The sequence below is a fragment of the Corella eumyota genome, chromosome 4 (genome assembly GCF_963082875.1).
Source record: "Corella eumyota chromosome 4, kaCorEumy4.1, whole genome shotgun sequence".
Taxonomy (NCBI): Eukaryota; Metazoa; Chordata; class Ascidiacea; order Phlebobranchia; family Corellidae; genus Corella; species Corella eumyota.
Genome location: NC_137493.1, coordinates 5629434 through 5645439, shown reverse-complemented (window position 1 = coordinate 5645439; position 16006 = coordinate 5629434). Strand labels below are relative to the sequence as shown.

At 29.4% G+C, this 16006-nt stretch overlaps 2 protein-coding genes across 2 annotated transcripts; both read left to right on the top strand.

The window, feature by feature from the left end:
- The first annotated feature begins 190 nt into the window (after positions 1–190).
- On the top strand, positions 191–7059 carry LOC145751279 (sodium/myo-inositol cotransporter-like). Its single transcript, XM_082567389.1, has 16 exons — positions 191–388; positions 569–640; positions 753–917; positions 1150–1254; positions 1558–1663; positions 1989–2069; positions 2660–2814; positions 2991–3074; positions 3295–3430; positions 4071–4178; positions 4356–4506; positions 4663–4831; positions 5097–5312; positions 5447–5541; positions 5646–5728; positions 6089–7059. Exons 1-16 carry the CDS (start codon positions 290–292, stop codon positions 6286–6288), a joined length of 2025 nt encoding a protein of 674 aa, XP_082423515.1. The 5' UTR covers positions 191–289; the 3' UTR covers positions 6289–7059.
- A 5831-nt stretch (positions 7060–12890) lies between these two features.
- LOC145751280 (DNA (cytosine-5)-methyltransferase 3C-like) lies at positions 12891–15087 on the top strand. Its single transcript, XM_082567391.1, has one exon. It carries the CDS (start codon positions 12976–12978, stop codon positions 14830–14832), a length of 1857 nt encoding a protein of 618 aa, XP_082423517.1. The 5' UTR covers positions 12891–12975; the 3' UTR covers positions 14833–15087.
- The last annotated feature ends 919 nt before the right edge of the window (positions 15088–16006 follow it).

Genomic DNA, 16006 nt, shown 5'->3' with positions numbered 1-16006 from the left:
TCGAAAAATTTCGGCGTCGTAGTTTGTGAAACGTCGTCATACCAGTGGCGGGTTTACTTAAACTGTATGCGGTATGATCAGATGATAGTGCGTTATATTCATGGACCATGGTTTATGTCTATCGTGATTTATTTATGGCGCAACGCACGCTTTTACAGGCGTGGTTCAATTTCTTTTTACTTGAATTAAAGCGTTTAAGAATGTTCGTTTATTAGTTTATATATTTGATAAGTCTGTAGGTTCTTTCGTGTAAAGTTTAGTATTTTAATATTTTAACCTAATATTAAAAATGAGCGGGGAGATAATTCATGGAGCCCATTCCCTGGATGTTGCAGACCTGTGCGTTGTTTTAACGTATTTTGTTTTAATTATCGTCATTGGGATTGTGGTAAATATGAAGTTTGGATCACTAAATTTAAAATTTAGTTGTAATAAATTCATTTTTGAATTTTTTTTTCATATTTTTTATTTTTTTACTTTTGCTAAATATCAAATCACTTGCTTATTCTTATTGATGTTTAGTTTGTTTCTTATATATATTTAATATTTAAAAACATTTATTTTACAGGCAAGTTGTATTTCTAAAAGAGATACAGTTCAGGGTTATTTTTTAGCTGGGAGAAACATGAATTTTTTCCTGGTAATTTAGTGAACATTAATTAACAAAATTTTAAATAAAATTGAAGATCTAAGAAACTTAAATTTTTTTATAAAAAAAAATTATGAAATTTAAAATACAAAGTTTTTTTTAGGTAGGAGCTTCATTATTTGTAAGCAATATCGGAAGCGAACATTTTGTGGGGTTAGCTGGGTCTGGGGCATCGGGAGGGGTTGGAGTTGGGGCCTGGGAGCTGAATGCTCTTCTTCTTCTTCAACTACTTGGTTGGGTGTTTATCCCTGTTTATATTGCATCCGGGGTAAATAAATATTGGTTAAACTTGATATGAAATTTGCAAGTAATATTTTTCAATTTAGAATAGCCTAATCCTTTATTTTGTCGTTGAATTAAGTACTTGTGCTGTAACCATAAGCCATAAATTATTTGGTAATTAAGTTGTAAAATGACTATTTTAAAACAGCAGTTTAACTGTTAGTTGACAATAAAATTATGTTTGTTTTTTTTTCTATTTAAACTGTGTTTTGTTTTAGGTATGCACAATGCCAGAATATTTAGGCAAAAGATTTGGCGGGCAAAGGTTGAGGATCTATCTGGCAACATTGACTTTGCTTCTTTATTGCTTCACTAAAATTTCGGTGAGAACCACCATTAAAATGATTGAACTTTGGACTGTGTACCAAGCTTATATTTGTCAATATTATGATACTAGATTACACTTCCTATGTCAACATTAAAACGTGTTTCATCACAAAAGTTTGTTTGGCGACTTGCCAAGTAGTTTAATGATGTGATAACTAAACGTGATTTGCCTAATAACAGTGTGCAAATTTTGTTTACATAGCATTGCTGCTATGTTAGAATATAAATTTTAATACTTGCATAAAATATATTTTAATTTTATTAAAAAGTATGTATCACAAATGTAAATATTTTTTTAGGTCAACTTATATTCAGGTGCACTATTTATAGAACAAGCACTTGGTTGGCCATTGTTTACATCTGTCACCATTCTTGTGTGTTTAACTGGAATTCTTACTGTTACAGGTCAATGAAAATTTTGTTTTTTAATTCCTTTAATGTTTTGATATTTAATGTGTCATGTCAAAGGTGTTCAAATTGAACAAGCTAGTTTTAAATTTCTATTAGTGTAATTCACAGCATATTAAACACAGTTTTGGCAATGTTTTGTTTCAAACTTCCTGAAAAAAAATTTTGGTTATTAATTATTTATTAAACCAAGGTTTGGTAAAAATAAAACAAGGTATGTTATGAAATGTTAAATAAACAGTATCTAAACCAATGTGGTAATTTAACTATATATATAATATAAAATATATTTTTTTTAAATATATTTTTTTGTTTTGTATAGGTGGATTGACTGTTGTTATGTATACTGATTCACTTCAAGCTGTGTTAATGGTTGGAGGGGCAGTCTTTCTTACAATTTCAGGTAACTACGAATAAATTTATTTGATTTTTATTTGATCAGTAATTTTAAAAGTAAATTCTTGAAATAAAAGATATTTTTTAATTTTAGTTTCTGTTTAAATTTGCATTAATTTTATATTTTAGATGTTTTTTTAAAATGGCGTTTCTTAATTAGTTAATGTGTGACAAATTAATACATTTTAAGAAATTTTGTTTATTATATCCTTTTCTTGAGGAAATTATGTTATGTCTTGTTTACTTAGTTACTTAATAAATTTTAAGAATTCTTTTTTATTGCTTCTGGAATTTTTTTTTTTAAAAGTTTACATTTTTTATTATTTTTGTTTAAATAATGACTAAAGCCAGGAACTTGCAATAAATAATATAATATTCCACTTCCTTAATTATCCGTTTTGGCATGATTCAAAAATTTTTTGTTTTGTTGCTTGTGAAAAGTAATATCATGTTATGTTTATATTAAAAGAATTACTAAATTAATTAACAACATAACAAAAATTTTTTTTATACTTTATCAAAAAATGGTTTTAAAAAAGCAATCTTATAAATGGTACCATAAAAAAATTACCATAACCATTATGTTTTTGTGTTTAGGTTTTATGCAAGTAGGAGGTTATTATGGGATGAAGGAAAAATATATGCTCACCAAACCCAATGTGACTTTGGCTCAAGTGAGGTATAATCTCTCCATCAATGTGAGTGATCCATGCATACCTGTTGCCAATCCAGAGTCTTTTAAAATGCTCAAGGTAATGTTTAATGTAGTGTGTTAAGGTATTCTGTAGTTTATTTCCCAAAAACTTTCTATTTCTTACCTTGCCATTTTAAAATCTCATGCAATGTAATTCTACTTGTTTTTAAAACCCACTTGTCAAAAATTTTTAATGAAATGACAGATTTTTATTTTTTATTTGTCTTACTGTAGGATATAACTGATCCTGAAATGCCTTGGTTGGGATTTCTTCTCGGCCAAACTCCTTCTTCAATCTGGTATTGGTGCACTGATCAGGTAAAACAAAAAATAAGCCTATATAGAAAAATATTTAATTAAAAAAAAACTTACAATTTTCATTTATGCCTCTTTGAGTAAAAGCCTTTTTAAATTTTTTAAGTTTTTATATTAGGTATATACTTATAGGTAAATTGTAAAAGTAGATAAAATATGGTAAAATGGATTTTAAACATATTCTTTTCTAACTTGTTTATTATTGTTGCCTTTTCGTTGACAGGTAATTGTGCAAAGGGCTCTGGCAGCTAGATCTTTATCTCATGCTCAAGGTGGAACCCTAATGGCAGGCTTTATTAAAATCCTACCTATTTACATAATGGTCATGCCGGGGATGATTTCCAGGGTTCTTTTTACAGGTAGTGTTATGTTGCCTTTTAACCTGTAGCTAACAATTATTTTTTATTAGGTTGTACTATTTTGTTAAAAATGTCAAATACTCCGGGTTAAAAAAAAGATCAATTAATTTAAAAATGGAAAAAAACTTAAAGTCCTATATTAGTGATATTTTTATACTCAAAAATTAATAAAGTTTGTGTCACTGAACACAAAAATGATTTTAACTTCAAATAATTTCACCTACTTTTCAAGTTAAACAACTTTAAAAAAAATTAAAATTAATTAAAAAAAAGAAAAGGAAAACCCTGTTAAAAAAAGAATGTTGAGAAATTACTAGCTTGTATACATTTACTACACTATTTGGTACTTTTTACGTCACACAAAAAAACATGGTAACCTGTTTTTTATGTAAATCATTTTTCAGTATTTTTGAAAATTAAATAGTAAGTACCACAGACATTTTTTAAAGAATCTAAAGCCCATTTGTGATTCATTGTCAACCATACTAACGTGCTATATATATTACTTACAAAATTGCAAAACTCTGTAACATAACACTTTAACTCCAAAAAAAAAAATTAAATTAGGTGTTATAAAAATTATTAAATTTTTTCGTGTTTTCTTATGAATACTTTTTATTATTTATATATAATCTTTTAGATGACCTGATATGTGTACCGGGTGAACATTGTATGGAGGTATGTGGAAGTTCAGCTGGTTGTACTAATTTGGCCTTTCCTCGACTTGTATTAGGAATTTTACCTTCAGGTTTACAGATCATTTTAAACACTGAATATATTAAAAAAAAATTTTTTTAGATATTAAAAACTCGCAACTTTAAATTGCATAATTTTGGTATTTTAACATATAAAATAAAATGGTATTATTGCACCTATGATAGATAATTTTATATAATTTTTTTATTTAAATCTTATTTTACCTAAGGTGCCAGGGGTCTTATGATGGCGGTTATGATAGCAGCTTTAATGAGTGATTTGGACTCGATATTTAACAGTGCAAGTACAATTTTTACACTGGATTTATGGAAAAGAATGAGAAAACAGGCTTCTTCCACTGAACTAATGATAGTAGGAAGGTACGTAAATATTTTAGATTGTAGTTCATTAATCAAAAAATTATATTTTAAAATTGTGAAAAAAATTGTTTAATTTTTTTAAAGGGTTTGATGTTTAAGGCTATAAAACAATACACCATGCTTAAAGTTAATTTGCTGATTTTTTGTATTAAACAGGTTGTTTATTGTTGGCTTGATTGTAGTCAGTATAATGTGGGTTCCCATTATCAAGCATTTTCAAGGAGGGCAACTGTTTTTCTACATCCAGGAAATTACAAATTATATTTCACCTCCTATTGCTGCTATTTTTATGATCGGTATACTATGGCCTGGATGCACTGAAAAGGTGAAAATAATTAAAAAATTATGACTACACTTTTTAAATTTTGGTTTATTGTTTAAGCATAAAATTGAATAGTGAATATATAAAACAAATCTTAAAGGTTAATAGTAACAATGACATTTTTTTAAATTTATTGGATAAATTATTAGTTCAGTAAACCAAACATGGTTTTATAATTTTAAACTTTTTCTTTACCTTTAAATCAGGACTTTATTTTTTCAGAATACTTTGTAACAATGTTGTTTATCGAATCTTTTTTAATTTTTAGGGAGCCTTTTTTGGGGGTCTGGTTGGCAGTACTCTTGGAATAATTCGTTTAGTTATTATTTTTATTTACCCTCCGCCAAGTTGTGGTGAGGTAGACACAAGACCTAACTTCCTATCAAAAGTACATTACATGTACTACTCTGCCTTGCTGTTTTTTGTTACTCTAATTATTGCTTTTGTTGTGAGTTTATTCACCAAAAAACCTGACGAAAGTAATGTAAGTAAAGTTAAAACATTTTTTCTCAGATTCCAGGCCCACTTTTAATTGTGTGGTTTTAATAACCTTAAAAATTTTTTTTTAGATTTTTAGAAGAACCTGTTTATTATTTATTAATTTTTACTTTATCTCAGATTACCAGACTTACGTATTGGACACGAAATGATTCTCCGCCTGTAGTAGAGAAATCTGAGTTATATTTAATCAAATCTTCTGGAATAGAAGAAAAGTAAAAATTTCTAAATATGTAAATTAGGCGAAATTGGAATGATTTTAATTTTTTAGGTTTTTGGTGCTGATAAAAAAAATTAAAATAAATTTTTAAATTTTTAGTGGAACAAATATAATGTCAGATGAACCAGTTCAAAGTACAAGTAGTGACAATTCTGTGTCATCAAACATTATAGAAAATAAAGGTAAATTTTTGTATATTTATTTCAACTCTTCTGAATTATGGCATACAGTATTTTTATCGCTATTACATTTTGCCAAAATTTAATGATAATTAGAAAATTGATACTTTTGGAATTTTTATGATAGTTGCAATTTCCTATTTAAACAGGATGCGAAATATAATGTGTAATATTTATTTATCATCAAATGTATTTTATGATTAAATTTTCAATTTAATTGATTATGTGTTTATTTAATATTTTTTGTTACTTGTATATATAATTTTACTTACTATGATTTTTCATTAATTTATAAATAAAAAGCAAATTATTATCAATCTTTAAAAGTGTTTATTTATTTAAAATGCTTTTATTTTTTTATAGAATGTTCTTTCAAAGATTGTTTATTGAAGACGGGCAGGTTTATTTGCGGAATAAAGCAAAAACAAACTAAAGACGTTGTTCCAGAAGTACAACATTCACCCAGTTTAAAGCAAAGTAAAAAAGAAAAAATTTTCTTAACTTGCGGATTGGTTATTATCTTGTGCTGTGGATTGACTATGTATCTATTTTGGTCTGTTTAGATGAAATTTTTACATAGATTTTTCTAGCACAGTTTGTACAAGACCTATATGAAATTCACTATCTTATTCCATTTTGTTTAAAATACTATTTTTTTTCTTTTAAAAAAATCAGTTTTTTCTGTTTTGCTATATTTTACCATACACTTGTTGTTACATATTTTATATTTTTTTTAAATTTCAGTCATTGTAAAAATCGTATATTTCATTTATTTATTGCTTTAATTATGATAAGAATAACTAGACCACATAATAATTCCACTTAAATCGACTAACAATGCACTACATTTTTAAGTTTTAAACACTGATTTTTTACTAGACTTTAAATTATGTCAAATGCTGTTTAGTTTTTTCTTTTAATGTAGTATGAAGCTTGCTTAGTAGATTGGCGTAGTTAGTCAACAATAAGCAATATTACTTATATTTATCATCTTAATTGTACTAAACCTATGCTACAGAAACTAAATGAAGTAATTATTGTACAGTTTTCTATGAATATTTCTATGCAGATATAATTCTAATAATTCTTCTCTTTGTTTCTTTATTAAACCATGTGTTAATTTCTTTAATCTAGGTTTGTATGCTTAACTTAAGGGGAACGTTTTGTGTTTTATTACATAGATAAATTATTATACTGAAAATTGTGTGTTATTAATGTGATTGCAATATTTCGAACTATCTTTTGTGCTATTATGCTTGCTGGAATTATGTAAATTATACTCTTTTTAAACGTTTGATATAATCAAGTTTCAGATATTCTGTGTTTAAAAATGCTTTACCTCTGTTTTGACACTATATTTTATTAAATTAATGTTAATTAATAAAAAAATTAACTTGCAAACTGTTGAGTGATTTGTCTTGAAAATAATCGGACATTTTTAATAGCGATATAAAAAGTATTTGCAAAAGCAACGTTCGTAACCGTTAATGATAAAATGGAAAACTAGGTTTTTTAAATTGTACCGAAAAAGCGTAGTATAATTAGTTTCGAAAACTTTAATTTGGGTTTTAGTATTCGCAAGTGGGCGTTATTGAGCAGGACGAACTGGTCAAGAAACTATGTCGGCGTCTAAAACTCTTTGATGACAACTTTAAAGCTTGATGGAAAAACATAAAAAAACAAATTATTTTTATATACGATATTTTCGATATTTCAAAATACATTGATGATATTTTATAGACGACATTGAAAAAAAAAACACATTTCACCTATTTATATTTTACTAATGCTGTTTATTACGAAAATAATCCGAAGTTTGTTATTCTAGCGACATTAAATGATCTCGAAATCTTAAACACATATTATTTACATATAATCTTATATTAGGAATTTATAAACTTTGTTTAATTATTTTAATTATTTTTACTTTTTATATATGACAAGAATACAATTACGACATAATTTTTGAATATTTTTGCCTACTGAATAAATCAAGTTATTTATTAAAAGCAAACAAAGTTATTTCACAAGCTAGCTCAATTAAAGTATGTGCAAACATAACAAATATATTTTAATCATTACCATGAGGTTGCATGATGATTTGCAAAGCAAAGACAGTAGAGTTACAAAATTCGTTTTCTTGTAGTGTTGAATTAGTTTAACCAACAAAATAGATTCAGTTAATCGTATAAGTAATTTAAAGATTTTAGTTTATAATTATTTCTAATAAATATTTTAATTTATGTTGTCTACCTTTTTAAAAAAGCTTATTCAACTTTTCAATATATTACTATTTTTTAAAACTGCGTAATAATGGCGGATGATGATATAACAATGGCGGGTGATGACGTACCAATTGGGAATAATGATGTAACAATGGTGAATGACGACACAAGACAGATTATTTATTGCGGAACCTACATTCAAAACTATCAAAGGTTATTTTTAAAAAACATTTTTAGCTAAATTTAAACATTTTAAAAATTTAGTTTTTTAAAAATTCTTTTTTTAGAGAGACTGGTTGGCAGGTTCAACATATAGGTAACAACGTCACTTTATTAATTCAATGTAAAATACTATAATTTAGTAAATCACTTGAATATAAACTAAAATTAATAATAGATCAAGTTACTAACCAAACCCAAGTTCATGAACCAGAACGTGGCGTTCAAGCCGACGACGTGACCTTATCACCCACGTCACTAGCTACTAATACGTCACAATCGAGTCTTTTAAAAATTAAAACAACTGGTCAGTAGTTGAATCGTATATAAAAATGAATTATATAATTTTAAAAAAATAATTACTTACCTAGATCATGTGACCCACCAAACTCCAGGTCCGAAACTTCAACTTGGCTTCCAGCCTGACAACGTGACGTCATCACCTACGTCATTACCTGCTAAAGCGTCACAATTAAGCCTTACTAGTCCACAAGCTAAAACAAATGGTAAGTTGTAAAATGTTTAAATTGTGTAGTGTTAAAATAAACATATTTTCGATTTTTTAGTTCTGATGGCTTTCATGTCTTAAACATTTAGCAGAAGGGAAGTAACTGTATTTACAACTGACTTTAATATTTATTAGTACAACACACTTGACTAAATAAACAAACTTACACCAAGTTGTAAATAAACCGGCAGCGTGGTGTAGTGTTAAGAACACTTGCTCTTACCACATGAGGTCGTGAGTTCAATTTCCACTGCTTTCATGCTGTAGCGCCCTTGAGTAAGGCGCTGCAATGTAGTTATAATTTATAATATTTCAAACTACCAAAGTCAACTCGAGACTGGGTTGGAGTAACTGATGTTACTTTATGTTTAGGTCGCGCACTCGACCTTCCCACAATAACGATAAATATATATACAAAAAAATGTGACTATTTAAAAAAAAAAAAGGTGTGAATGATAAATTATTAAAATAGTTAATATTTAAATAAAAAGATATCTGTGCTTTTATAAAAACCTTATTTGTAAATTTATTTTATAGTTGTATATATGACGTCACAACGACTTATGGAAATCGTGGATTACGATGGTTCGTGTTTAAAATTTAATTTTAAAATTCTTTAAATTTGAAAAACACATTTGTTAAAATAAACAATATACTTTTTTTATTGTGACGTAACAGAAATTGTTTTATTATAAATAACGTACAATGCAAACACAAAACTGGCAATAAAGTTTTTACTATAAAAATGCTGATAATTTTATTCACTGAGTAAATTTTGTTACGTCACAATGTAAACTTTGAGGTTTAAAAACTCTGTTATGATCTAATTTTAAATTGCATTTTTATTTACATTTAACTAATTAAAAATAATACAAAAAAACGTAATAAAAGTTAACAAACTATTTCAAAACTATTTAATCATGTTATAGAAATAATCGCCAAACTTAGCATTGAAAAAAATTCTGACTTAGCCTATGTTAAAGCATTGAAGCAATCAAAATACGATCTAGAAATACAAAATATTTCGAGTTTGGTTTCTTTGTACAAGTTTTCCATAACAGCAAATATGTTGGATTCGGTTTCTGACATTCGGGTTAAAATAACTTTAATAATTCGAAACAAAACTCAGCTAACTCCATCAGAAGTTAAATCTGTAGCTGATAATCTTTATGCCCAGAAGAAATACCTGAAGTCCATTTTATTTTACCCGATCGCATTTTCCTTATTCGAGGATAAAAACAACTCGGACATTGATGTTAAGAATATGGGATGGTGTGTTGGGGGAATAAGTAATTCAGTTCAAGAAATGTTAAAGGAAGATCAAAACATGAAAAGTGTTACACAGCATCACGTGATCCCACTCATGCATGAACTTAAATCAAGGGTGGAAAACTTACCTGGGGTAAACGCGGTACTTAAAGTTATCCAAATAAGTGAATGTTTAAATTTTATCGGGTTTTGCGAGAGATTGGCAAATATCGACGAATTTCAAACATATACAGAGGGGCTCAGATTGATGAATATGATCGAGAATAAACAAAAATATTTAGTTTACGGGCTTTTCTTACAAAACATTGGTTGGTGGTATCATCAAAATTCACGATACAGCGAAGCGGTTTTTAAATACACCAAGGCAATCGAAGCTTACAAACAAGCTACTGATTGGTCAAATGATGAATGGAAACAAAGTAGTATCAAAACAACTGAAAATGATTTGAGGATATGCAAAGAAAAAATTTAAAAAGTTAAGAATGTAAAAGTTTGGCCCAAAGTTAATTGAGTAGCACAACGATTATCTTATTTCAACTATAAAGTTTGATTAAAAAATAATGAAATATTAGCGTGGTCGTAAAATTTATTTAATTTTTTTTTTCATTTTTGTATCGTGATGTTTATGTGATTTCGTAATCACGTTGTAAATTCGATTGTTTCAGTTTGTGACGACACATTGATTAACGTTAATTTTTGATGATTTTTTTGATTCTATTAAATATTAAGATTTCAAAAATATATTTAAAAATAATTAAATATATTTGCTGTGTTAAGTTGTTATGAATCAGCAAACATGATCCTGGGTTCGGTTCGATTCCAACTGCTTTAAAGATGTAGTACCCTAATTATCAGCTTAATTATTTGGCAATTATCCATTTATAATATCCCAAACTGCCAAAGGCAACTTAAGATTGGGCCAGAGTAACAAATGTTTCTATGTTTAGGCTGTGAAGTCGACCTTCCAATATTAAAAAATTATGATTAAATCTTAAAAATATTTTTTGTTGTAAATAACATGTAGGTAGTGTAGCGGTCTCGGTCGACCCAATCGGAAGGTTTTTGAATAGTTAAAGACAGTTAATTGTTTTTCTTAACTAGCTAATTGCTCGTCTGCTGGTTAGGAATTCTTAAATTAACCACGCAGGTGAATTCACTGTATAATTATATTATACGGCAATTTCTTATAAAGTCGAATTCAAATTTCATTAACGGTAAATCAAAAACGTAAAATTCCAAAATCCAAAATACAACTACTTTGTAGAAAGGCATAAGATAACTAATCAAAAGGAAAAACAAATAATCGAATCACATGTCAAAGGCAAACCACAGATTTTAAAAACAAGTTTAAGATTAAAAGACTTATCAAAATAGGAGTTAATATTAGGTTTTGATGAAATCAAGAAACGATAACAAAAATAATTCCCACCAAATGTGAAATTGTTAAATTTAATTGTTTTTAATGTGAATGAAAGGTTAGCTTATGCACAATAAGCAACAGTGGTATTTTGTGTTTATTGATTTCTTTATCTAATTACGAAGCGCGCAAAATATTAAAATTATTATAAATGGGTTATTTGAGTCACTACCTTGATTCTTAGATATTGTTATTTTTTGTTATCTTCAACCTGGAAATTTAAGTAATATTAGTTGGTGAAATGGATTCGGAACTTCTTGGTGATATTCTCTAATGTTCAGTTTGTGTAAAACCTTTGGATGAACAAAACAAAGGTACTCTTTTTATCGATTTCGGGTTTTGTCGTGTCAGCATACTTTCTGCAATTCATGTTTGAAATCAAATCTTAATTCTCAGGTCTTATGTAAGAATGATACAACATGCCAGCAGTGGAAATCAAACCAAGGATCTCAAATCTTACTTGAGGATGCTACAACATTCTAGCAGTTGGAATCAAACACAAGATGTCATTTTTTACTAAAGGATGCTACAACATGCCAGCAGTGGGAGTCAAACCAAGGATTACAAATCTTACTTAAGGCTGCTACAACATGCCAGCAGTCAGAAATAAACCCCCAAATTCAGGCTTCAATATTTCTAAAAAATGCCTTTAAAATTTTTTTAGGAGATTTTTTTAGGAAAGTGATTGCGAAGAGCGACATCATCATCTTGAATCGAACTCTCGTCGTCGTGATAGATCTCGCTCACATGATCGATATGATTAACGTGACTATCGTGATCGGAGCAGGGATCATGACAGTTATGGCGGTTGCTCACGCCACTCTGACCGTGAACGTCATCGTCGTTGAACTGTAACAAAATTGTTATAATTTTAAACTTTTATGTCGCAAATTGATTATAACTTAGATTTATATTTTATGATTGGGTTACAACATTGATTTTGTGCCATTATTAGGTAACAACTTCAATTCCCCTTACGAAATTGGGTTACGGCATCAATTTTGTGTGATTTACAGTTTTTAAACACAATTGGATTATACCCTTAAATGTTTATCTTAAAGTTGGTAATTTAAGTCGTAAATAATGTTTTTATTTATGTACTTATTGTAACACTGCCAGTTATCATGAATATTGATTTTACTTGTACAAACATTTTTTCTGTTCTTTATTAATAAACCGAAATAAAGTTAAAAACCTTTAACTCTCAACACTGAAAATAAACATCATAAGGTAGCTTTACTTGGTTGCTGGTAGCTATAGGTTAAATTTTTTTACCCCAACCCTCACGTATTCAGATTACCCATTAACACATCCGACCCATTTAAAAATCAGTTGATCCACGCGATCCACGCGATCCGAAAATATATTTTTGTAAAGTGAATTAAGTTATACTAGTGTAAATAACTTTGAAAACTTGAATTTAAGTTTTAGTATTCGCACGTGGGCGTTACTGAGCAGGACGGGTCGGTCGAGCATAACAGGTCGGCGTGCATGGTAAAGAGAAAGTTCCCCTGTTCAACTCGCGTCAAACAACTGCATTAATGTTTTACCCAAAATAACTAAAGGAAAAAAGAAATTATCAACCATGAAAGTTTAAGTAATTTAACAAATCATGGGTTTTAACGGTCTAAATGTAATGGAACCGATAATAATCGATTCTGATTCTGACGACGATGACACATTTAAGCCCGATATAACAGGACACAATAATAACAGGGGCAGTCCAGACAGTTGGGAGTTTTCTGACAATAGTAACGTTACATTTAAACATAATTTATTATCTGATTGGTTTGATTTTGAAAATAGCAACAGTGACATTGATGTACTATGCTCTGTTAGCCCTAAAGAAATCCAATTAAATCAACCTACAGTTGAGCTAGAAGATGTTGTGTTAAAAGTTATAAAATGTGTTTCTCAAAAACAGCAAAAGAAGAAGTTAAGGATTTCAAAACGTCAGAAAAAAAAGAAAGACCTAAAACTGATTCAGTCGCGCTATTTGACAAGAAATAAAAAATCAAGTAAAAACTTTGGTTTAAGATCCAACATTAGGTTGGTAAAACCTTTTCAATCCCCACAAAAAAGCACAAGAATATACCCCCCTGAAAAGAAAATTCAACCTAAGTCATCACCAGTCTGTGCAGAATCAAAATCGAAATCAGAGTTTGTGAATAAAATAAATAATAAGAAGTTGGAAATTAATGAAATCTGTCTTTCATGCTGTACCACAGACAGTATTACCACTAATCATCCCTTTTTTGAAGGTTCACTTTGCATTGCACATGAAAAAATCTTCAAAGAGTGGTATACAATTGTTGACAGTGATGGTCATTTTTGTTATTGTACAATATGTTGCGCTGGAGAAAGGGTAGTTATGTGTGATGAACCTACCTGTGACAAGGTATTTTGTCAAGAATGTTTAATCCTTTATGGCAGTGAAGAAAAATATAACAAAATTGTTAATTTAAAAAAATGGACCTGTCTTCTTTGTGACAACAAAAGTTATGGTGCAATAGTAAAAAGACCTGATTGGGAGATAACATGGCAAAACTTTTTCAACTTAGATATTACCACTCAGGAATGTATACCTCCAGTACCCAGTGCAATAGACAAACGAAAACCTATAAGAGTTTTATCACTTTTTGATGGCATTGCAACGGGCATGGTTGCCCTTAAACAACTTGGTTTAAAGATTGGTAAATTTGTTGCCTCTGAAATTGATGAAGATGCTATTCGTTTGGTTCAAAATCGACATCCTGAAGTTATTCATGTTGGAAGTATATGTGATTTAACAGAAGATCAAATAAAAAAATTGGGTCCCTTTGATTTGGTAATGGGTGGTAGTCCGTGTAATGATCTTTCTGGAGCAAATCCATACCGACAAGGCTTACTTGGACCTTCTGGTTGTTTGTTTTTTGATTTTTACAGAGTGTGGAAAACTGCTCAGCCAAATGATTGTGCATGCAATGATAATTCTCCATTCTTTTGGATTTTTGAGAATGTTGTTTCGATGCGAACTGTAGAAAAAGAACACATATCAAGGTTTTTAAACTGTAAACCGATAGTTGCAAACGCTGACATAGTCAGTGCTGCCAAGCGCCCAAGATTGTTCTGGGGCAATCTTCCAGGGATGAACAAATTTAAGTTAACTCCTTCAAAAAATAACAAGCTAAATGTCCAAAGCTGTTTAGAGCCGGGTAGAACTGCAACTGTGGAAAAACTGTACACTATAACAGCACAGCCAAAATCTCTTTATCAAGGTAAAAAACGACAAAGTCCGGTTCTCCATAAGGGTGAAGAGGATACTTTGTGGACCACTGAGGTGGAACGCATATTTGGGGTTCCTGAACATTACACAGATGTGAACAACCTTGGACCTAAGGAAAGATTGGGTCTTTTGGGAAGGTCTTGGTCTGTGCCTGTAGTTAAACAATTGTTTGCCCCCCTACAACAATATTTTGCACTTGAGTAAAATTTCTTTATTTAATCAAATAAATAATTAAATGTTGATTTTGCATTGTTTTTATGCCACTAATTTTTCCCTTTTACCAACTCAGCATTGCTTAGATTTATATTTTTATATTGTGTTTTTTTAGAAATATAAATTTGCGCCTCAAAATATGTTTTTAGGCAAACGTTATGTTAGTATAATTTTGGTGTAAGATGTAGTTGTAATTTTTCATCATTGTTAACAAATATGTAACTGTTTTATTTTATTTACTACCAACTTTACCTGCTTTATTAAATAAATGGAAGTTATTTAGTACCATCTTAACAGGGTAAAAATATCTATATTATCAAAAAATATCATTAAAAACACCTGTCGTGATGCGCAATATTTCTGTAGTCGCGCCCTTATTACCACCATAATTTTTTTATAACCTACAAAATGCATCATTATTGCATAACAAAAAGTTTTAAACAAAGACGATTAGCTTATGCATTTATTTATGTGGATACAAAACAAGGTGGAAACGGGGATGCGTAGGAATCTCATGCAAGTAATATAACCACATAAGGACTAAGCTCAAATTACCAGATTAAAGTTTTTTTAGGAATAATACTCCTGACGTAAAGTGACCCTATATTTAACATAACCTACTAGGTAATAATATAATATACCGATTTTGATGATTTGACAAATAGATGTATGAAGAACAAATACCATATCCGAATAAAATCTGGTTTTCACTAATAATTTTAAAAGATTAATATCGTAATCGACAGAATAGAACCACAACCGACGGAATAAGATCACAACCGACAGAATAAGATAGCAATCGACGGAATAAGATCACGACCGACGGAATAAGATCACAATCGACAGAATAAGATCACAACCGACAGAATAAGATCGCAATCAACGGAATAAGATCACAACCGACAGAATAAGATCGCAATCAACGGAATAAGATCACAACCGAGGGAATAAGATCGCGATCAACGGAATAAGATCTAAACCGACGGAATAAGATCACAATCGACGGAATAAGATCGCAATCAACGGAATAAGATCACGACCGACGGAATAAGATCCCAACCGACGGAATAAGATCGCAATCGACGGAATAAGGTCACAACCGACGACTAATATTACTTTTGAAAATAAAGGGCGTTTCCCAGAAGAGGGTTTGGGTAAGGGGTTA